At 41.9% G+C, this 23608-nt stretch overlaps 2 protein-coding genes across 8 annotated transcripts; one reads left to right on the top strand and one right to left on the bottom strand.

Moving 5' to 3' along the window:
* Positions 1 to 233: 233 nt before the first annotated feature.
* arl6ip1 (ARL6 interacting reticulophagy regulator 1) lies at positions 234 to 10194 on the bottom strand. Its single transcript, XM_032587459.1, has 6 exons — positions 10008 to 10194; positions 6399 to 6532; positions 5611 to 5730; positions 3626 to 3743; positions 2801 to 2885; positions 234 to 1032 (listed from the first exon to the last, which is right to left on the bottom strand). Exons 1-6 carry the CDS (start codon positions 10041 to 10043, stop codon positions 914 to 916), a joined length of 612 nt encoding a protein of 203 aa, XP_032443350.1. The 5' UTR covers positions 10044 to 10194; the 3' UTR covers positions 234 to 913.
* Positions 10195 to 11736: 1542 nt separating this feature from the next.
* Positions 11737 to 22908, top strand: srrm2 (serine/arginine repetitive matrix 2). Of its 7 annotated transcripts, none has more exons than XM_032587450.1 (15): positions 11737 to 11947; positions 13835 to 14086; positions 14258 to 14353; positions 14744 to 14929; positions 15328 to 15411; positions 15495 to 15563; positions 15650 to 15676; positions 15758 to 15871; positions 16684 to 16822; positions 17762 to 18043; positions 18176 to 20031; positions 21173 to 21781; positions 21860 to 21934; positions 22314 to 22421; positions 22541 to 22908. In XM_032587450.1, the coding sequence occupies exons 2-15, from the start codon at positions 13839 to 13841 to the stop codon at positions 22593 to 22595; spliced, it is 3948 nt and encodes a 1315-aa protein (XP_032443341.1). In that variant the 5' UTR covers positions 11737 to 11947; positions 13835 to 13838; the 3' UTR covers positions 22596 to 22908. The 7 variants fall into 7 exon arrangements, with proteins under 7 accessions (XP_032443341.1, XP_032443340.1, XP_032443339.1 ...); XM_032587449.1 differs by having other exon boundaries at positions 17762 to 18142; XM_032587448.1 differs by having other exon boundaries at positions 17762 to 19875; positions 19909 to 20031.
* The last annotated feature ends 700 nt before the right edge of the window (positions 22909 to 23608 follow it).

Genomic DNA, 23608 nt, shown 5'->3' with positions numbered 1-23608 from the left:
ACAGCTTTGAACAAAGTTTTAGATTTGCAGAAAAGTTGCATCAAAAGTTGAGCGTAGGCAACTCTGCAGCTCCTCCAGAGATACCGCCATGACTGCTTTTCTGGTTAACGCCAAGTGGACGTCTTCACTACGATAAGGAAAAATGAAAGGAGTCCTCAGACGCTGTTGCTCTGAGCTGCCATTTAAAACAGGTCAGGAGTTCTTGACATTAAAATGAGCCTCAGAAGCCACCAGTCATTTAAAATCAAACTTTATTGATTGCTGGGATCTCACAAAGACAATGAAATGAGAACAGAAAAGAGATCAAACACATAAATAAGAAAAGAAATGTCTACCAAGACAGGACAGTCTTAAACAGAGAACCCCCATAACGTCACATCTCTGTGGTTTTAAAAGCATCAGATCTGTTTTCATCCAGCAGATACAGCAGAACTTTCGTCTCCAGGCAGCTTCTCTCCTGATTAGCTCAGCTTTAAATCCAGTTAGTTTTCAGCACTGTGTTCAAATATAAAGCAACAAAGCACAAACATAAAAACGTTCATATTCTGCTATTTTACCCTAACTAAGCCCCCTGAAAGAATTGCTGTGAATAACCAGGTTAAAATATGCAGCAATGCGTGAACTGCTCAGTAGTCTCCGTCTAATCCGAGGGAATGGCTTAAAGCATTGCTGACTGTAAAACAAAGCACAGCTGATTTATGAAAAAAGGATTTTTCACACGTGATTAACGTCATGTGGTGCCTGTGGAAGGGGTGATGACGGTTGAATGTCACACGGTGGGAAGTGTGAAGAAATTAAACTCATCAGATGTGTGGAAACAAAGTGCTTCTTGCTCAGACATAAACTTCCGGTTTTTGCTTTTTCTTTTCTACAAACTTTCTTCTCTTTCTCCTCTCCATTTTGCACACTTCCTCTACTGGTTCTTCTTCTCCTTTTGCTTGAGCAGTTTGTTGATCTCCCTCTTGGCCATGGAGGTGTACTTTGAGATGACGCCATGCTGGTTCAGACCCGGCAGCAGCAGCAGAAAGCTCACTGCAGACAAAGTACAAAACGTCAACAAATGTCCTGAAGTATTTCCATCCCCATGAACAGGAGCTGGTGTATGGAGGACCGATCCTACTAAAGTTGGCAATAAATACAGAAATAAATGGCTCGCTAAAGTAATTAATGTGCCAAATATTGCAACCATTTTATTAGTTTCTTTAATTACTTTCTATATTCTGTATTTTTTGATAAAGTACTGTAAATACTTAAATTCTGAAGTGATTTCTGATGCAATCTGAACCTTGATTTTTGCAATAAAGGAGAAGATCATCGATCACATAGTACTGGACAGGACATCGCCCATTAGCCGCTATAGCTAGTGGCTCCATTGCTAAACATTGAATCATGTCAACAAAATCCAAACTGCTCCACTGAGAAGGAATCTGTCACGAAGACATTTGCAACGCTCTCATATGGCTTCAATTAAAGCTGAGAAAATTTCCAGTGTTGATACATTAAATATTAATTCTCCCTATAAACAGTTTGGTTTCTATCAGTTCTGCCAAGACACAAGAGAAAACTAGATGAATATTTACAAAAACAAGGCAGGAAGTCCAGTTTGTCATTTATTGACCTTTCAGAACTTGAAGTGCCACTAGAGAATAGCAACAAAAGACCAACCCAAAACCACAAATAGTATTCCTTTTTCTCGTTCAACTTTACTGCACAACTGTTGCCGTGGTAACAGCTCCACTAGTCAAAAGAGCAGAGATGACGTTCAACCGAATAGGGAACATTAATGCCAAAAATGTAAAAATTTCACCCACAGCACAAGAAATACAACCCCAAACAAAACGTTCTGATACACTTTCATGTTTTCTGGCTTGGTGTTCACTTTATGATTATTAATAAGTGGTCGCATGGACACAGCGGCAGTAGATTAGCTGATTTAAACATCCGCCCTGCTGATGACCTGTCAGAGCGAAGGTCGCCTTATTTTAGTGCCATTGAACCGAAACATCAAACTGAACAGCAGGAACATCTTAATGTTGTCAAAGTCAAGCTGGCATAACTGACCTACTTCCTCATCATTTTCTTCAAATTAAAACCTTTTCCTGACCTGAATGCATGGAGATACCCTAGGATCTTTTTATCTAGCTTTCAGTGTTGATAGTAAAACATTTTGTCCCTTTTTCAGATTCTCTGCATCTTTGTGTCATTTTTCTGACTCGATACATAGAAGTGGAGCATGTTCACATGACAGAGATTTATTTCATTCAATTGGTTTAAAATGACCAAACAAGCAAAATGAATGAAAGAAAAAAATCTTATATCGTCTACACCTTCTCTCAAAAGTCGATTTACTACACCATCAGCATCAGGTGTGACGTCTGTCAGTGAGAAAGATCTGATGATTTGAGGGGATTTTCTTTATTTATCAAAACCAAGTTAAGAAATGTAAACCAGGTTTTATTAGCAGTCAGTCATATAATGGCAGCTGCTGCAGTATCAGGAGAAAACTACAGTCATTCAGCATATTGTTCTTAGAAGTGTCAGAGACGGCAGTCGTGTCTGAACTCAAACCCAGCGTGTCTGAGCGCATGCAGCTGATGACGCGTCAGAGTTACAGGAAGGCGCGTTCATCATTTATCAAAAGGTGTTTTAATTCTGAGTCACAGCAGCAGCCTGGCAGGTAATAAAGACTCAGGATGTTTACAGAGTTACACACAGAGACTTCAGCAGGGCAGAGAAACCTGGTTCAGCAGAAATCAGCAGCTTGTTGCAGAGGCTAGTGGCCACATGGGGGCAGTCTTACCGATCAGGTAGGTGAGGAAGAGGTTGTGGACCTGCTGTCCGATCCAGGCCACCGCCAGCAGGCCGCTGATCACCGAGGCAAAGTACTGCAGAAAGAAAACAGCATCATACTGCACCAATACCAGATCAATAAAATAGTTATAGATCAGGGATCAATGAGCCTGATGCATCAGAGCAGATCTATTCAGTCAAATTCTACAACATCAGGCTTTATTATTTATATTATATGTAAAATTCCTCATTTCTGAACCATTTGAAAGGTTTATAGCAGTTTATTCTTACATGTTTGACCAAAATAGTCAACCTGTTAATTGTCAGTTTAAGGTACATTGGTTGTTTAACTCCCAATTTAACAAATTAAAGCTGTTTTGATTTTTACTTGTTTGGCCAAGCTAGTGAAGCTAGCTGTGTTTTTGAGTGTGTTGTGCTGCTGCAGAGTTAAATAATAAATGTGTAATTCAGTACATTTATACCTGTTCAAAGTCAGTTCAGCTGTTTTTCTGTCAACACTACACCTCAGATATCGGCATCAGAAGAGAAAAAAGCAGATCGGTGCATCTTGGACTGAAACCACTTCATCAATAACTCCTCCATCTAATCAGGTTCTGTACGAGCAGCTCAAACTGCCAGGTCCAAGTTTAACCATCAACTGGAGGCTGAAGTGAATCAACCCAGTTCCTGCAGCGTGTAACCCAGTTTGAGCTCTGCTAAGTGGAGCAGCTGAGTCAAGTCAGCTGATATTTTTATCTGAAACCCAGAAAAGGCTCGTCGTTGTGCCGCAGCAGAGCACACAGCCGTCAGGGTGACAAATGGAGTAAAAACGAACCACTTTGGGTTTCTCCTCTTTCAGGACGCAGAGACGCTTCCACCAGCCGACGACGCGGCGCTCGCTCCTCACCAGGTTGTTGCAGATCTCATGGAAACGCTGCTGCTGCTCCGTGGTCCTGCACACAAACCGGAGCTCAAACTACACAGCAGCAACTTCAAAAATACATTCAAATATGAAAACTTTCAGTGTGATTCCATAAAAACTGATCCTACATCTTTATTATTCTCGTATTAAAAAGCCAAACTTGTCCCATATTCAGGTGTGAACTGTTGACTTCTTCAGTTTCCTTCTCGGGTGAGAAAATCTCAGTGCTCTTTATTTCTGCTGAGCCAGCGTTTCTATTTCAGTCCCGGTTGGAGATGAGCCCAGAGGAACCAGAACCGGGCCAGCGGCTCGTCTTCCCCCCCCGACCCACCGCTGAAGCTTCAGCTCCGAGTTTCACTCCTTCATCAGAAGTTTGGCTTATCAAACTGTGAAAATCACCAGTTCACCAGAGTGACAGATTTACTGAGGTGGCGAATCAAGGTTCTCAGAAATTTGGAGTCGGATATAAAACAAACTGAAAAAGGAAATCTGATAGAGAAATTCTGACCTGACATAAAGAGTCTGGCTCTTCAGAGTGCCGAATGAAAGAGACTGATGGAAAGTTTGGTGCATTTTGGGTTATATATAGACACATCTTTTTTGCTTTTGTCAGTGTCAACTTAATAAAACCCATTAAGTTGCAAATAGCTGCGTTTGATAAGTACTTTCATATTTGCTCTTGTTACTTTTTGCAATCAAAGTTACAGATTTTGTGAAGTTAATTTAGACATGTTTGCATTTATGACAGTAAATGTGACCTTTTGTTTCTCATTTTGTATCGATCACAGATTATAACGACATCAAGTCAGGCTGAGGCAGCAGCAGGAAGAGATACTGCCACCTGCAGGTGGGAGTTAGCATCACTTACACCTAATGTCTTTCACAATGTTTTATGAAAATTTGCAATCAACGCAACTATGTATTAGAGTGCAGGAATCTGTTTATTTTGTGTGAATTTAACTTTTTTGCAAAATCATAAAAAACCATTGAGGGCTACAGCGGGCCGTATTTGGCCCTCGGGCCTCGACTTTGACACGTGGTTTAGTGGAGGGAAAACGTGATAAAACGATGAGCCTTAGAGAAGTGTGAAGTTTATTCACTGCCACACTGATGCAGTAATTCATGCAAAAGGAGCTCAGACGGGCGTGCCGTGGTGGCGTAGCGGTTAGCGCGACCCGTATTTGGAGGCCTTGAGTCCTCGACGCGGCCGTCGCGGGTTCGACTCCCGGACCAGACGACATTTGCCGCATGTCTTCCCCCCTCTCTTTCCCCGTTTCCTGTCAGCCTACTGTCATATAAGGGACACTAGAGCCCACAAAAAGAGCCCCTGGAGGGGTAAAAAAAAAATTTTTTTTAATTTTTTTTTTAAAAAAAGGAGCTCAGACAAGTGAAAACACTAAACTGTACGTATGAGTACCATTCACTCACCCCATGTTTAATTAGCCTTTATTCTAATTTCCTAATAAACTGGATCTCGGGTTTTTATTAACAGTCAGATCACACAGCGATTTACTTCCAGTGTTCATTTCTGTTGCTATAGCAACAAGTGTGATTGATGAAGAGGATCATCAGGCTCAGAACGACAGCTGGAGGTTGGAGGTCCAGCAGAATGAAACTCTATCCTGAGTCGGTCGTCTTGTTTTCAGCCGTTAATACACACCGCCAGCCAGATGGAGTCTAGTCAAAGCCCAGGGAGACTGTGGGCTGCTTTAAGATCACAGCAGTAAACACAGCAGAACTGAAACTAAAATCAACAATTCTGAACTTTAGCTTTCTTACTGGTGCTTTGATGAGGACTTTGACCCAGTTTTTAACAGACTGGAACATTTAAGTCTGAAAGTGAGGAACCTTCGAGAGAACAAAATGTCCTCTGGTTGGGAAGCAGCGTGAGCTCTTACCACTTATTGGAGCCAAACACTTTGAGAGCGACGGTGGGAACGAAGTAATCAGCCAGGCAGAGCAGCATGACGGTGCCGGACAGTCCAGTCAGCACCGACGGGTCCAGGTAGTAAATCAGCCTGCAGAGCAAACAGGAAGTTATCATCATCTTCCTTCAGGCTCAGTCTGAAGGACGCTAATGGAGCCGACGCGTCAGCTTCCTGTTATTGATCTGCTGCTGATGATCAAACTCAGACAGAGAATAAAACAGGAACTTCTTGTTAAATAAACTGATAAATGAAGGAAACTGAAGATCAAATCCAGCCTGGAATAAATTAACACTCCTTAAACAAAGAACTTTCACATTTTCTTCAGTTGAGCTAAGAAACCAGAAGCAGCGACTAAAAAGAGAAAAGTCAGAATCAGTCAGCAGATCCTGCAGAGCAGCTCAAAGGAAGCAAACGCAAAAACATTTTACATAAAACATTTTCTCTTTGTAGCAGACTGGATGACAGATATTTTTAGATGCCTGCTCTGCTTATACACCAAGGTGGATCTCTAACTGTAAAAAATGATGTAAACAGAACAAAAACCTAAACTAAACCAGATCAGAGCTGTTTAAACTCAGAACACAGGGAGACAAGCAGACGCCATGCAGACAGGATGTGTTCACATTTATACAAGTTTACACATCTCCAAGTATAAAACTGAAACATTAAAGACCATTCAGTCACGTAAAATTCGGATTCAGACAGTTTAAGACTTGTTAACGTTGTCCGGGTAACGCTGCGATGTGAGGCGGACTCACAGGAAAACCATGGTGGTCGCACCAACCAGAGCTCCAGGGAACCAGGGCTGCTCCCAGCGCAGAACCCGATCTCCGGCTAGGATCACCTCCCTCCACCCCTGGAGCTGCTCCTCCAGCTGGGCTGTTTCCTGAGCCTGCACACACACACACGCGCACACACACACACACACACACACACGATGAACTTTAGTAACATGCAATTCAGGTTAAACTCTAATCCAAACATTTATTCCATTAATCTAAATTTAATACCTCAGGATTTTATTGCAGAAATCAGGGCTGTATAATTATATCGATTCTACGATATTTATCGATTTTTTCCACTCTGGGATAGTATCGATTTTTCAATACGTTAAACCATAGGGGTCCACAGGCTTGTACCGTCTTTTTAACATGTCTGGTTTGTGACGGCGTAGCAGCAAGACTCCGCCTCCCCCAGTCTCACTTTCAACTTGTGCTTAAAGTGCACATTATTAACTACACACCAGTTTTTAAATTGTGTTAATAAGCCAAGTAAAACCAGAGTTATGCTGAAATAAGTAAACCATATTTTTCTGAATGTCAGAGAAATGTCAAAAACAGGCTTTTCCGGTTATGTGAAAGGGAATGAGCTTCCAAAGGTAAAAAAACGAAACGCAACATCAGATTATTTTGCTTTTGGAAATCTCAAATCTTCAATAAATAACGATGGGCTGTATTTTGTTGCTAAGAAACAAAGTAAAGTTGCGCAAGTAACTGAAAGAGAAGCGGTAACGGCGGTGAGATTGCGAAATTAATGCAAAGTTTGGATATCGGAGCGACTGGTGGCATCCACTTCGTAATTTGTTTTTAGCTTAGTGGTTTCTGTTCTGTACATAAAGGTTTACCTGAAGAATGAACGAGCTGCATGCAGTGGCGCGTTGTTTTGAAAACGAAGAGGGGAAACCTACAGCCGCAGTCTGGGCGCAGTGAGGATTGTCATGATGGCAGATCGATCATTCTTATTAGCAACTGACAGAGTATCAGAGACTGAGAGAACGATGAGATCCTTGCAGTTTGAGAGGCAGCTACTCAGAGATCCAAGCAGGGGAACGGCGGCGCTGCGCTGCTGCAAGGAGTCGATCACTACGGGGTGAGGCAGAGCCGCCCCCCCAGCAGCTAGTAGTAAACAGCTTACAGCCACGGCTAACTCCGGGAGCTAACGTAGAAAAGCCTTTCTCCTATAGTCCAAAAATCTTTTTTTATTCTAAAACGCAGCCACAGTATGTCCAAAAGAAAAACATAAGTGCAATCATTTGCATATTGAGAGTTTACAGAGGCTGATAATCTCCCCTCTCGGCTCCTGGATCAATGTGGAAACTTTGAGTTTCATGTCAAATTCACATGAATTAAATGACAGAAACTAATTTTCTCACTGCATCTTTAATTCATTTTGTCCAGCTGAAGACTGTTAGACTCTGTCCAATCAGAGTCAGGTATTGCATAGTTGGTGCTTTTAATCAGTTTTCAGTTAATTAAATCCAAATCTATGGAACACAAAATGTCACTAAAATCACTCTGTCCTTCTAAAATTTTTCACAAAATCCTAAAAGTTATCGAATCATATTGAATTGTATCGTTTCCCAAATATCGTGATACGTATCGTGAGATTATCGTATCGCTACACCCCTAGCAGAAATGTGGGCCAGAACCAGTCAACCACTTAATCCTCCTGCTTGTGAACCTTCTTCCTTCCACTCAACTTTCTAGCTCTTTTTATTTCTGATCAAACAGGAGCCCTCCCCCCCTTTTTTTATTGGTTTGATGTAATAGTTTTTTTTTTCTTCTATGAAACAAAACAAATAAATGTAGGAAATGCATCTCTGCATTAAATGACAAGGATGTCCCATCACTGCATGTTTTAGGCGTTTCCTTGAGTCAGCACACCTGATTTCGCCTGATCAACCGGCTGCTGCTGCATTTCCTTCGTCTGAATCAGGTGTGTTACAGCAGAGAGCGCTCTTCATTATCACGCAGGGCAGCATTCCTGGGACCAAGGTTGGGAAACGCTGCTCTACAAAATGATTTTCACCTTCTGAATTACTAAATAACATCAGTCTTTAAATGGTTTTATTCAGCCAAACCTTCATCCTTCCTCCGGTTGCTAACAGACTCCAGACCTATTTAAATGATCCTCTGTAAGCTGCATTCAGGGAGGGAAAAAAATCATCATCTGACAAATTTCAATCCGATGTTCATCAGAAAGCCATGCTCAGAGTTACAATGATAACCTCAGTATAGCTTACAAACACATTTCTATTTACATGCCATAGTTTGATTCAGCTCAATAATACATGACCCCATCAGTTTTAGGCAGCTCTGCTCATCCACCTCATTTGCTTTTGACACTTTAAACCTCACTCTGGCCACATGGTTAGGCCAGATTGCAAAGACGTTGGAGTAGGGGATATGATCCTTCTCTATTGAAAGTAATTAAAGAGAGACTGAACTACCTCCTTCTCTCTCTGCATCCATGAAGCTTCCTTTTCAACTCGTCCTGGATTGGGGTCATAGGTCAGGGATTACATAGACCAGCGTTTCCCAATTCCGGTCCTCAGGCCCCCCTGCTCTGCATGTTTTAGATGTGCCTCTATTCCAGAGCAGCTGATTCAAATGATTGCATGACCATCAAGTGCTGCAGAAACCTGTTGATCACCCATATATTCAATCCAGGTGTGTAGCAGAAGGGAAACACCTAAAACATGCAGGGCAGGGAGGCCTGAGGACCGGAATTGGGAAACGCTGACATAGACCACTCAGGAAAATGTGCAGGTTCATCTGGTACTTATTGGAATCAAAGTTTTGGGATGGCTGCTATTGAGGTTTCCAGATCTTTGCTCAGTTCTACCCTGGCCTTGCACCAACTCATAATAAAACAAAAATAAAATACCAATTGTCCCATTAATGATACGCTAATTCCATCCTTCTTGAAACAAATAATTAGATGGAAAATAATTTTCTTAAATTAAGCTGTAAGAATATTATAAAAACAGCCTACTAAAAATCCAAGTATAACATTTAAAAACAGTTTAACATGGATTTTTTTCAATTAAATTAAATAAAAATGGTGTACGGCTAAACTGATGAGTACAAAATGGGGTTTAGAGCCGTTTTTAAGTTGGTGTTCCTGGATGTGAGGGCCTTGACAAAGATAAGGAGCTATACAAGAAAAAAAATAACTTTCATAAGACGTAGCAGAAATCAAACCGGGGAAATTATGTCTGAACAAACTCAACCAATCTGATTTGAACCGATCAAACCGAGACAAAGGTCGTCAAACTGAGTCTGTAACGTTTCCGAGAGGATGAACGCGCTGAAGATAAACCCTCCGAGCTTCCTCTCACTAGCTGCGGCCAAAACCAGCGGCAGAGCTGCGGTGGGTAGCTTAAAGATAATGATTTGAGTCTAATATTCATTTAAGTCTCTCTAAAAAAAAAAACAGTGTCATAATTCAAATCAGTTGCACAAACTCACCACCAGCCTCCGCAGCGGGAGAACAGAGATTAGCAGTAGCTTTGGCTAACTATGCTAACACTCCCAGATCAGTCAGAGCTGATCTTTAAAAAAAAAAAAAAGGCCCATCATACTTACTAAAAGATTTGCGCTTTTGTTGTCGCTTTCAGCCATTTTCACTGAAGGGTTCGGTTCGGTTCTGTGAGCTTAACTTAATCAGGCTCTTTTCCAGAGAAACGACCCGCAGGACGACAGATTACAACACCCTCCACCTGCTGCTGCAGCGTCTCTAACGGTCGACGACTGACGCAGGGAATTTTTATCTGACTGCGTCACACCCTCCTCTTGGTGCATTCTGGGATATGAAGTTTTATTGGTCTAAATACGAAAAATCCAGGAAACAAGCTCAACCTTGGTTCTTCTTACGCATGTAAAACTTTTTTTTAAACTACAACCAAATTTATGTATGTACTGAAGAGGATTAGGGCCACCAAAAAAAAAAGTTTAAAGTCAGAATTATGAGGTTAAAGTCAGAATTCTGGTGTTAAATTGTCTGAGATTTAATCTCAGACCATTAAATCTCAGACTTTAATGGTCTGAGACTTTAAAGCCTCAGAATTCTGACTTCAAAGTCAAAGTCTGACTTCAAAGTTCTGACTTCAAAGTCAGAATTCTGACTTTAATTTCAGAATTTTTTTTTCGGTGGCCGTAATATATATATATATATATATATATATATATATATATATATATATATATATATATATATATATATATATATATATATATATATATAGCTTTTCCGACAATAAGATGAAAAATAAAATATATTTACCTAATAATTATGATACACTGCTTAGTTTTTGTGAGACAACATTTTAATTGTGCCACTTATGGGAGCAGTAGTTTGGCGAAGTCCTGTTATGTTAGTTCTGAAGAATTTTGTTCATAGTTTTTGATTGATGCGTTGCATGTTTGGACAATTATTCTCTCTGGCTCTGGATGCTGTGCAACTGAAAGAATATTTTCAGGTACTTTCTCACTCTTAGTTGTTATGACACATAATCATGTTGTTTACAACTTTGAGCAGCTAATTAGGATCTCATAAGCTCAAATAGTACATAAATTATGCCCCCAAATCCCAGAGTTGAAAAGGAGGCTTTCCGGATGTAGAGCAAGACCAAAGAGCAGAGAGAAGGAGAAAGTTGAAACCATCTCTTCCTTCCATCCATCTTTCTAACCATATAGTGAGAAAGAGATTTAAAGAGGACCAGCAAAAGCAAATAAAGTGGATTACTGATGGTTGCCAACAAATTATGGTGAAATCCAGAATATGCTACTGTGGAATATTACCTCTGCTGCCCAGATATCAAGCTGTTAGCATGTCATGACAGTTATGAAGCTGTCACGCAGCAACAATATTCAGTCAGAGGCCTCTTTAGATTAGTTGCGAGACTGACTGCTATTGAAAATCCTTACTATCTAGTGCCCACAGCATCACCATCCACAACTCTTTGATGATACTTGGATGATGAGAGTCATGACAAAATGTATTTTCCCTGGTATAAATAAATTATGTTTTCAAATGAGTAATAATAATGTAATAATATTAAGATTAAACAAGTTCTTAGTTCTACATAGTATATAGGTGTTATTGACTCTTAAGATCGTATATAATCTCATATTTCCTGGTAGGAAAAAAAACAACTGTTTAAACAACTAGACTTCTGGTACAGCCCATTCATCAGGCTTGTTGATCAAGCTGAATATAGAGAAAATTTGTTGTATCAATCATTATATTTTAAATTACAAACTAGAGAAGAGCTCTCATTTCCTCCAGCACCAGAACGCCGCAGTTTAAACGTGCGAACTTACGTGTGACGTAGATGGATTTCATCCTGTAGTTGCAAAGCGAAGCTGTTAGCTGAAGCTAGCAGCATTTCTTTTATTTTGCCACACTTTTACTCAAACGGTTGTCGTGAATATTAGTGTTGCTGAGTGTTTCTACGGGAAGTTATCAAACACCAGACTCTTTAACGAGCCATTTCGCTTACGTTTCTCCTGGAGAAAGACTGCTGGTACGTAATGATTACGTTAGCTAGCTTAGCTGGTAATAAGAAGGCCTCTTTCTTAACAGAGCTAAATATATCCTAAACGTAATAGTTAAGTAACTGTCTAGACAATCCTTCGTTAAGGATGATATATATGATGAGTTAAATGTCGATTTTATTTGGATTCACATGATTTTTATTAACGTTCATGAAAACTAGCTTCGACGGGCCTGATTTGACGCACGTGCCAAAGCGCGACAAATATAACCGTTTTTCCTGACCAAAAATATAAATTTATGGTGACAATGTTCGTTTTAAAAAAGCCCAGAAAGATTGAAATATCCTCAGCATTTTACTATCTGGAGGCCCAGACCGCACAAAGAAGCTGTCAACAAAATGTCTCCCGGAATTATTGTGTTCTGGATCGGTGGAGGTGTTGTTCCTTCATGAGCAGCAGAAACCTTTAAACTGCAGTTTATGAAGGTCAATTATACTGTTGAGTGTCTGGGCATTGTGTGCGGTGTATCATGGTGGTATGCTTTAAGGAGAATATTGTTAATCATTCGTAAAATATCAGATTTCTTTTAACAATTTTGTTTGCTGGGAAAACAAAATGTAGCCCTAAAAGAAATTTGGTAGAACTTTTGAATCTCATGGGGAACAATAAATGTGATGTGAGATGATTTAATGATTTAATAGAAATATAGTGTAAGATTAGGAAAAACCTTAAACACAAACTGTGATGACTGAGTGTGATAATAATAGATTTGTTAGCAACATTTTCAAATGATGCTAACAAAGTAAATGATTTTATCTGGAAGAACAAAAAAATAAGTATAATTTAAAAAAAATTATACTTGGATTATGTACAGTCTGGCCCAGAATTAAATTTTAAGACACTTTTATTGTATCAAGAAGTTTGTTTCTGATTAAAAACGAAACATGCTTCTCCCAAAAGATATTAAGACTATGCAAAAGGGATGCTATTTCTGTAGGAAAAGCTGTTTTAATTTACATTTTAAAAATTGTGGCTTTTTAATAATTGATGAAAAAGCATTTATTTTTATTACAACAATCAAAGGCTTTTTAGTAATTTCTTAAATGCGTTTTGTATTTTTCCACTTGTATTTTTGATGGCACATCGTTTACAACAGCTCATAAATCTCTGATTCTGGAAAACTTCACCCTAATCTTTACTTCCTGGATCAGAAACAAATCAGGACTCAATAAGACGCTAATATCCTTTCTGGTGTCATTAAAGATGTTGGTAAGATTAAAATATCACCTTAAGTCTGCCAGGGAGATTAATCATTTTTTATTTAATTGAGTGAAGATTAAAACATAAACTGCTGAATCAAACCAGTGATCCCAAAAAATTACTTATTTTAAAAAACATCAGTGACTCATTCATCACATGATCCTTAGTGAATGTTCTGCCTTTTTTTATTTTGGTTGGATTAAATGTCGTTTTACTTGTAGCGTTCATTTCATTTAGCCTATCAGTGTCAGTTTTGGTAGAGAATTTGGCATTTTTATAATTAAAAACGGCGACTAAAACTACTCATCATTCAAATGAAATAATAGTCACAATTATCACAAATTCTTCTGGGATTTCAGAACTTGTGTTTTAGTTTTGATTGGATCCAGATTTTGACCTTGCTAATTAATCATCTCACATGTCACAGAAGTTGATTTCTTATTTGGGTACTTAAAGAGATTAACATCATATTTTTAATCCCTATTTGGACCAGTTGGTTCTGATGACAGATTAAAACCAAACAAGCTGATTTATACCCTTTATTACAGTCATGTATTATTTCACTAGAGAAGAGTGTGAGTAGATTTAAAAATAAATAATTTCTGTTTGAAGGCTTATGCCATTATCGGTTCAACCATAACGTTTGATCCATGCAGAGCCATGTACAATGGTATTGGCCTGACGACTCCTCGGGGCAGCGGCACCAATGGCTACGTGCAGCGCAACCTGTCGAGCCTGCGGGTCAAGAGGCCCCGAGACGAGCGCGGAGGTGAGCGCGATGAAAAGGACCGCGAGCGGCTGGAGAGTCAGCTCAACCGGCAGCCCAACGCCGACATCCTGGAGCACCAGCGCAAGAGGCAGCTGGAGGTCAAATGCGCCGAGCTGCAGGACATGATGGAGGAGCAGGGGTGAAGAAAAAAACTCTGACAATTTTTAGCAATATTTCCTGCTTTTCTATTTATTGCTCTATTTCGATCTTTAAAAAAGCGAGTCTTTTTAGATTTGTGATTTGAAATGTAAAAAAGTGAATTCTTGTTCTGTGTACTGACGCTCTGACTTCTGTTTCTTCTCTTCCTCAGATATTCGGCCGAGGAGATCGAGGAGAAGGTGAACAGTTTCCGCATGATGCTGCAGGAGAAGGAGGAGCCGTCTCCCGCTGCCGCTCAGAAACCAACGTGAGCACGAAACTAAAACATGCTTCATGCATATTCATGCTGCGTTTATGTTGGAAACCATCTCTGTAGGGAGGTGAAGGAAAATAACAAGAAAAACCTCCAAGTCCAGATAAAGTCTCCCTAAAACGATGTTTTCTGCTCAGATGAAATGAAGGTTTAACTTTTAGACTTTTAACTTTCTAAAATATGTTTGGCTTAATAGCAATAATATATTCTTCCAAAAGAATAATGGACTCATAGTCTTTCATTAGATGGAACCAGAATGTTTTCTAATATATTGAGAAGAAACTGGGACATTTTGGCAATATCAACAATATCAAATGAGAGTTTTTGCTGCACAGATGCAAGATCTCATTTGTTCTTTTAGTGGCTGATTTCTTGTCCTTTCAGTGTGACAGAAACACACGCCCTGGCTGCAGCCAACCAGCAGAAGAACGACCGTCTTCGTGCCGCTTTCGGCATCTCCAGCGACTATGTGGACGGGTCGTCCTTCCACGCTGACCGCAAGGAAAAGGAGAAAGAGAAGCGGGAGCAGGAACGTCTGGAGCGGGAGAAACTGCAGCAGCAGAAATACATGTGAGCAGGAACACTCACAATGTTGCAGCATTTCTGTTACTAATGTCCACAAACTTTAATATCCCGCTAATGTCGGAAAAACTCAATTAAAATCACATGTGAATTAGTTTGTTCATGTGATACGTCAGTAAAAAACATGCCATACCATCATCCTCCAACTACTTGTTGATCATGATGCAAAAAATCCATTGCAGTTTTGCAAGAAAACTAATTTTGATACTGCCAAACAAAAACACCTCGACCAGCGCAAAAACATTTTATCAAAAAACGAGTTTTTTCTAAATGGCCATGTTTCTATTAAGCAAATTTATTGTCAAAATGTCGATGGAAACGCAGCCAGTGTGAATTTATGTCACTGCTGAAGGAGTCGCCGTTTATAATGTCTCTCTGTTTGGCAGCTTGGTGGAAGATTCAGATGACTCAGATTCTCCTCCTAAGAAGCGCAGCCGGAAGAAGAAAAAGAAAAACAAGAACAGAGAAAGGTGAGGATATGATGCTGATTTATTAAGAAGGAAGGACAGAATTATGAGGATCCATCTGAGATTTTTATGGTTTGACTTTGAAGCAGCTCAGAAAGTTCGTCCTCATCTCCTCGCAAAGAGAAGAAGAAATCCAAAAAGAAGAAAAAGAAGAGGTACTACTCCAAGTTCCTCCTTTAAACAAAACATTTCTCCTGCTGTTGTTATATTTATGTTAATTCTCCATGTGATTCTGTTTCAGGGAGGCATCAGAGGACGAAGACGACAGGTAGCTATTGTTCAACTCATTTTAAACGTCTTCTGAGTTCATCTGTGAACTGATTTCTAATGTTCCATCCTTTGTGTTTAGTTCCTCAGATGAGAAGCAGAAAGTGTCAAAGAAGAAAAGAAGGAGTGGAAGTTCCAGTCCTCCGAAAGCGAAGTCGGGTCGGCGCAGAAGCGTCTCCTCCAGTTCAGATCACAGGTCTGAACCGAATGCTCTTCATCGCTGCTGTCTTCATATTCAGTTCAGAAAAACTTTATTAAGGCATCTGTGGTCGTAGTTCAGGAGTTATTTGGGCTTCTGAGATGGTAATCAGCAGCTCCCAGTTATGAAAATAATAGCTTGTTGCCATGGTAACAAATCAGAGGTGTGAAGAAAAGATCTTTCCAGCTGCTCAACATCCAGAACCACGAATATGATCAAAACTCTTATCAGAAATCCTTTGGTTGACACACATCTTTAATTCTGCTTGGAGATTTAAAGATTTAACACTTATTCTGATTTAATAAGTATTACAACAAGATTTAATTTACCTTATAGGTGAATAAAGCATTTTTGATTTTGAATTGATGTGTAGAAAGTGTGGACAATAACAGATGCTATCACAATTAATTAGAAATTTATTCAAAAGTTGATTTATTTCACTAACTCTGTTCAGGTGTAATAAACTTAGTGATACATTTTTACTGTTAATTTTTATACTGGCTGTTAAGTTACTCAGAAAAATACAATATTTAATAAGACAAAAACTGATTTACCTCAAAGCTATAGTAATCAGTTAGCAGACATAAGGGCTTAAATATATCAGTGTTTAATAAATCTATAAATCAGTTTTGTGGATAATTAAATTTGCTGGAATAAATTAACATTTTGTAAACATTTCAATAATTTTTAAAGATTGTGAGGGAGCCTGACTCCATTTAAATAAAAAATAATTTACTTCTATCCAGTACTGTAAACTTCCAGAATCACAGGCAGTAGCTGATGTCTTATTTTGTTTCTGTTGTTCACAGCAGCAGATCTCCACCTCCATCCAGATTGCACCCACAGGACCAAACCGCAAAAAACACAGAAGGCAGAAAGGGGCGTTCGCCAGACAGGAGGCGCCGTGGTTCTGAGGAGCGCAGCCCACGGCGTCGAGCGGGCGACGGGGTGAGAGTTCACCGTTCATTAACAGCTCCAGGTTTCCGTTATGCTACCCGAATCTTCATCCCCCAGAAATACCTCCGTCTCCGCTCAGCGTTTCTGTTTTACTAGATTACGTCCCCAATCCTGAGGTGAGATGACTAAAGGAAATGAGGTTTAGAGTAACATTCAGAGTAGAAATGTTTAGTACATTTTCCCCTGAAAACTCCATCCTCAAGATTCAGGGTAATATGAATTTTACTTGTTTCCTGCCTGGGTAATCAGCTTTTATCTTTTTACATTTAGCACAGGCAAATTTTCACACCTGATTGTCCAGTAGACTCGGTTTGATTCAGGACCAAAATTGCAACATTTGCTATATTTTCAGCTGCTGCAGTTCTCTTTCACACTGCACTGAGTCAAACAAACCAAACTCTTTGAGCAACCTGTTCCCCTCCTCGCCTGTAGGGGCGCTGCGCCAAGAACTATTGAAGGAAATGACACCAAAACCTCTGAGTACAACTTCCAACTTCACAAAATGGAAGCAAAAATGGAGGCATCAGATTTTAGCGGTTGGAGGATTTCTCTTTTGTCTCTGACTAAAGACCACAAGTCACTTTTCCTGCTAGCACTAGGCTACTGCGTTTGTTTTGGTTGTAGTTACCCAGAATGCTATGCGCTGTAGTCCACTTCCTGCTTTTGGAGCAATCTCCGGTCCGCTTGGCGTTCACATTCAAACCTAACCAGAGTTCACTTCAACCGAAAGCAAACCGAGGTTTGGAGGACCAGTTAGCTTAGCATTGGCACCTCACCAACCGAACCGGACTTCCTTAGGTAACTAGAGTTTGATTACAGAGGACCAAACAGGGCTGGAGTGAATGCATCCTTATTGAAAACTGTACTGTTGTGATTTAGAGTGAAAATGTCTAGAGGACGATTTCAAACATGTTTTCCCTTGTCATGCAGAGGAGGCCCAATCCTCAGAGGGAGAAAGAGCAACGCCGGGAGACGGACAAGACCAAAAGGAGACATGACTCCTCGTCCCCCTCTCCGTCTCCAGAGAAAGACAGAAACGTTGATCAGGGGAGAGCAAGAAAATCCAGAAGCAAACAAAGGGAGCGAGAAAAAGGGCAGACCAGGAGCATGGACATGGACTCAAGACAGCACTCCAGGAATCTGGAGACAGAGAAGAGGAGGCGCTCCAGGAGCGTGGAGGTGGAGAAGAGGAGGCGCTCCAAGAGCGTAGAGGTGGAGAAGAGGAGGCGCTCCAGGAGCATAGAGGTGGAGAAGAGGAGGCGCTCCAGGAGCATAGAGGTGGAGAAGAGGAGGCGCTCCAGGAGCATAGAGGTGGAGAAGAGGAGGCGCTCCAGGAGCATAGAGGTGGACAAAAGAGAACAATCTAGAAACAATGAGAAGGGGAGGCGGTCAAAGAGTCGAGAAATCAGAAACACAGAGAAGGAGAACGTACCTCAGAGGATTAGACGGGAGCCCTCCTCTTCGTCTTCTGGTTCTCCTTCTCCTCCTCCTCCTCCTCCTCCTCAGCAGGAAACAAGGGGGGAAAGAAGCAGGGTCCCTGAGCGGGAAAAAGACGGGAACAAACATAGAACGATGAGACATGACTCTTCGTCTCCGTCTCCTCCTCCTGAAAAGGAACAGGCACGAAGAGGAAGGAGTGTAGATAAAGAACGTACAAGTGAGAAGGACATTCAGTCAAAGACAAGGGGACGAAATGAAAGAGACGTCAAAAAAGGTGAAGCTCAGCGGCAGGATAGAGAGAGACAACCGTCTCCTCGCCAACAGAGAGGAGACAAGATACCAGGCAGCCGGGATTTCCCATCGCCAATTTTGTCCCCATCCTGCACCAATGGAAGCCAGATTGAGAGGAGACAAGAAACGCACAAAGAACGATCGACAGACAGGCATTTGAATAAGCAAAAGGAAGAAAGTGGTGAGAAACGTAGGAAAGATGGCGGGCCTTCTGCAGACGGTAGAGGGGACGGGTCCAGACCTCCGGAGAAGCAGAGGAGCCCGGTGAGAGAGAAAAGACGGGAGGAGAAACTAAAACAAACAGAAAGCAGTAGCAGCAGCAGTGATAGCGACAGTGACAGCTCCTCATCCTCCTCTTCGTCCTCATCCTCCTCCTCTTCATCTTCCTCTGAGGAAGAGGATAACACCGATAAAACTGCATCACCAGAACAAGAGAGAAGCATTCATAGGAAAAGTGCGCCGTCGGCCATCGGAGCTGCTGTTGAAAGGTTTCTGGCCAATGGGAGGAAAGAAAGCGCCACTGGTTCTGAAGGTGACGGACCCAGACGTCCCCACCGGGAACCTGGACCGGACAAACCCGAGCGTGAAAGACCACCGCTCAGAGATCCCGCCCAGGATCGCCCGTCTCAAGCTAAAGGACAAGATCGGTACAGTCCCACGCAGGCTGAAAGCCGGAGTCCGTCTCCCTCTCCACCCAGGAGACCCGAAAACAACCGAGGCAGGAGGTTCTCTCCGCCTGAGGCCAGAGCTGGGGACAGGGCGAAGGACAAGGACGCTTCCAAGAGAATCACAAGGGCCAGCCCCAATGCCAGGAGCCCACGCTCTCCAGCCCAGAGGACCACTACCATCCCACCAGCCGCCCGCACTCCTCCAAGGCAGTATCAAGAACCCCCGTCCCGGTTCAGAAGAACGTCACCGCCTCCATTCCCATCAGACCGTGACAGGGACAAGGGACGAGAATGGGACAGGGACAAGGGACGAGAATGGGACAGAATAGTCAGAAGGAGCCGGTCCAGAAGTCCTAGGCCCAGAAGTCTGAGAAGACGCAGCGGGTCTAGGCCCAGAAGTCCGAGAAGACGCAGCGGGTCTAGGCCCAGAAGTCCGAGAAGACGCAGCGGGTCTAGGCCCAGAAGTCTGAGAAGACGCAGCGGATCTAGACCTAGAAGTCCGAGAAGACGCTATGGCTCCAGGCCCAGAAGTCCCAGAAGGCGCAGTGGTTCTAGACCCAGAAGGCGCAGTGGTTCTAGACCCAGAAGTCCGAGGCGACGTAGTGGGTCCAGGCTGAGAAATCTGAGACGCCGTAGTGGTTCTAGGCAAAGAAGCCCTAGAAGACGAAGTGGTTCTAGGCCCAGAAGCCCAAGACGGCGCAGTGGGTCCAGCCCTATATCTAGGCCTAAAAGTCCAAGGAGACGCACTAGATCTAGGTCCAGAAGTCCAAGGATCCTCAGACGGCCAAGTCCCCCTAGCAGGTAATGAAAGTAAAGTTATGAACATGCCGTCAACAATACGAGCTTAAAAGAAAACGTTCATACACATTTATCTGTTCTAATCATCTGATCAGTGATTGGATGGGTTGTAGAGCTGTGCATCATCTGCGTAGTTATGGTAGCTATGCTGATTTCTTGTTGTAACCTGAGCCAGTGGGAGCATATACTGTAGATTTAAATAGGGGTTCCAGGATGGAGCCTTGAGGTACCCCACATGTGAAACGTTTCTGGCGTAATGCTCTGCTTAAAAGTGAACGTCTTACCTGCGGTCTTCACTTTGATGAAGCAGATTATAACATATATTATAAGCCACTGTAATGTTTACATTAATACACATCTAAAGCTTTTTATGTTTACCGAAAGGTAGAGAGTGGTTCACATCCAAATTTAAGGAAAACAACACTTCTCATCTGTAATATTCCTGAATAAACACCCAAAGGAAAGGAAAATAATGTGACTAACCTACAGAATGCAACAATTTTACTACATGAATCAGATGTTTGTTCAAGTGTTATCGTTCCACCAGCAGCTTTCAGTGTATATAGCTGGAATGCCAACAGTGACACCTGCTGGCGTACGCTTGTCATGACAGCGACCTTCACCTGACTCAATTATTAAACCGGATGTGAAAAATAAAACCAGTTGGTGTAAAACACAGATATTTAATGTAAAACATCAGCAATTAATTTCCCTTTGGGATCAATAAAGTATTTTTGAATTGAATTGTTACAACATAAACATTTTCTAAATCACTAAAAGAAAGATTAGCTCTGCTATTAGCTGATTAGCAGAACCAAACCCAGAATTGTTCCAAAGTCTAAAGTATGTTAATTTATGGATTATTTACATTTTTCTAAATTAATGGCTTAAATTTCCTCCTTAGAGATTATATCCACATATTGACATTCAGACAACTTAATTTGAGCGTAGCACTGATGAAGGTAATGAAAATGTTTAACATTTTGTGGCTGTTTCCTTCCTGCGTAGGAGGAGAGTCACTGATGTTATTTTGACTGACATGGAAGAAATCAGCCTGTTTGTCCGTCACACAGTTTAGAAATGAACAACTTAGTTTTTTATCAACGCCCTGAAATGTTGAAACGTTGCTGTTTCTGCCCTCCAGGTTCCGCCGCTCTCCGTCTCCCCAGCAGCGGCGGCGGGTCAGTCGCTCGCCCTCCACAGACAGGCAGAGAGAGCGAGAGAGGGGCCGGCAGCCAGAGAGACCACCTGCAAAGGTCGCCTCCCCGCCCCAAAGGTCGTCCTCTTCCTCCTCCTCGTCCAGTTCCAGCTCCTCCTCTTCCTCGTCTCCTTCTCCGCCGCCGGACAGGAAGGAGGTGAAGCCTCCGGCGGAGAGAGAGAGGCCGCTTCCAGACGACGGGAAGCCGGCGGGTCGCTCTTCGTCGGCTCAGGCTCCTCCCAGGGACTCCCCCCGCGCCACGGCGGCACCGGGCCGGAGAAGCTCACCATCCGACCCGCGCCGGCCTCATGACGCCATCAGGAGGTCGCCGGCCGTCAGCCAATCAGAAGGCAGGCATCCAACGGCTGGTCTCGAAGGGAAGCAGTCGCCGCCAGCGACCAGGAAGGACACTGCTGTGAACGGGAAGGAGAAGGCCAGCAGGAGCAGCAGCTCCAGCTCCTCTTCGTCGTCCTCGTCTTCATCATCATCATCCTCCTCGTCATCCTCATCTTCATCTTCAGACAGCTCTGACTCGGAGGCGGAGCAGGGCAAAGGGTGAGCAGGAGCAGCTGAGGAACTGACGGGTGTTTTGGATCCGTTGGTTTCCTCATCAAACTGTTTTCTTTTCAACAGGAAGCCAGAGAAAGGACGAAGCTCCCAGTCCTCCTCTTCCTCATCCAGCGATGAAGGGGAAGCCAAGAAAAACAGGTAATGCTCGTCTGGAGGAGAAGAAATGGAGTGATGTGATTTAACTAGACCAGAATCCGGAATAAAATCAGTTTATGTTTATTCAGTTATGATGGACTAAAGTTTGAGACTGAGAGAATGCATCCTCTCCTTCCTTTGTCTATTTCCTTCCTTCTTTCTTTACCTCTTTCCTCTTCCCTTTTCTCCCTTCCTTCCTTCATTTTTTCATTCTTTCCTTTGTGTCGTTCCTTCTGTCTTTTGTCTTCCTTCCTATTCTTCCTTTCAGTCAGAAGTGTTTCCTTTATTCTTTCCTTCCTTCCTTTCTCTGCTTCCTCTGTTTCCTGTGTGTGTTTATGTGTAATGTGTGAGTTTAATGCAGCTGTTGTTGTTTCCCCCTCAGCCCTGCGCGGCCTCACCGCGTCCCGGCCGACTCTCTCAGAGATTCCCGTTCTCTCAGTTATTCTCCTCCCAGACACATCCGAGCCGCTCGCTCCTCTCCCGCTCCCAGGTCAGCAGAAACGTCCTGATTTCCAATCCTGGTTCCGTTCTAAATAAATAAATCTGTATTCTGTCGTGTTGTTCGGCGTCGGTGAGACTTTCATGAAAGTGTTTCTGTTTTTCCTGCAGGAGCGCAGGCCGGCGGTCGCCCAGATCCTCGTCCGGCAGCAGGCGGAGAAAATGAGCGATCATCAGAAACCTTCCTCCTCCTCCTCCTCTTCCTCCTGCCAGCCTGGACTCCAGCACTCGTTCTGGAGAACTTCTCCTGCAGTGATCTGTTTTTGATTTAAAGTGGAGCGTTGCAGGCTGCAGCCGCCTCAACCTAACTGTACCTGTGCTGAATGTCGTCCTTCCTGTAGATATGAGCTGTCTGTATTTTGGTTATTATTATGTAACAGGTAAACGATTCCATGCGATGTGAGCAGAAACTGAAACTAGGGTAATGTCTTTTGTTGAAAATGATTCATCGTATTAATAAAAAGTAATTGTAAATTTTATTTGGGTGGAAATTTTCTTGGTTTTTATGCATTTTTACTGGTTTAATAATTGAACTCTTGGATCAGTGCAGATTATCAGCTTTTATCTGAAATTCCAGCTCAGTATTATAAGAAGGAGAACTTAAAAAAATCAATTTAACTTATTTATGTAACTTGGCTTGTCATGCTAAACTTTGATGGATGATAAATTGTCCCAGAAGTTGTTACCATAAACAATATTGTTTTTGAGGCCATTTCAACTAATAGTAATGCAAGAAAAAATTCTCAAAAATCAAAAAAATTAAATCCTATTTAACATATGTCACTGGAAGACATCTTAAACATTAAAAATAAAACAGAAACAGCAAATAAAATGAATTATGACGTTTCTGTAAATAAAATTGTCCTTCAGAAAAGGTTCTGGTTGAGACTGAAACACCAGACTAAAGACGTTTGTCATCCAGTTTTTGATAAAAAGAGAAAAATGATAAATCAGGCAAATGGAAATTATACTGGAGCAAAAATAAGAACGGTCTTTGAAAACCCGTAATTGGATTCAACACATTGTAATTATCGGGTGTGACTAAGTCTGTTTTGATGTTAAAAGTTGCTGGAGATTTGTGCCCTTCTTATTATGACATTAAAATGACATTTAAAAGACAAAACGTCACAGCTAATAAAAGAAAAATATTTGGTTGTACCTAAAATTTTTTGTCCTAGA

This window comes from Xiphophorus hellerii, chromosome 16 (genome assembly GCF_003331165.1).
Source record: "Xiphophorus hellerii strain 12219 chromosome 16, Xiphophorus_hellerii-4.1, whole genome shotgun sequence".
Taxonomy (NCBI): domain Eukaryota; kingdom Metazoa; phylum Chordata; class Actinopteri; order Cyprinodontiformes; family Poeciliidae; genus Xiphophorus; species Xiphophorus hellerii.
This window is presented reverse-complemented; position numbering and strand designations above follow the sequence as displayed.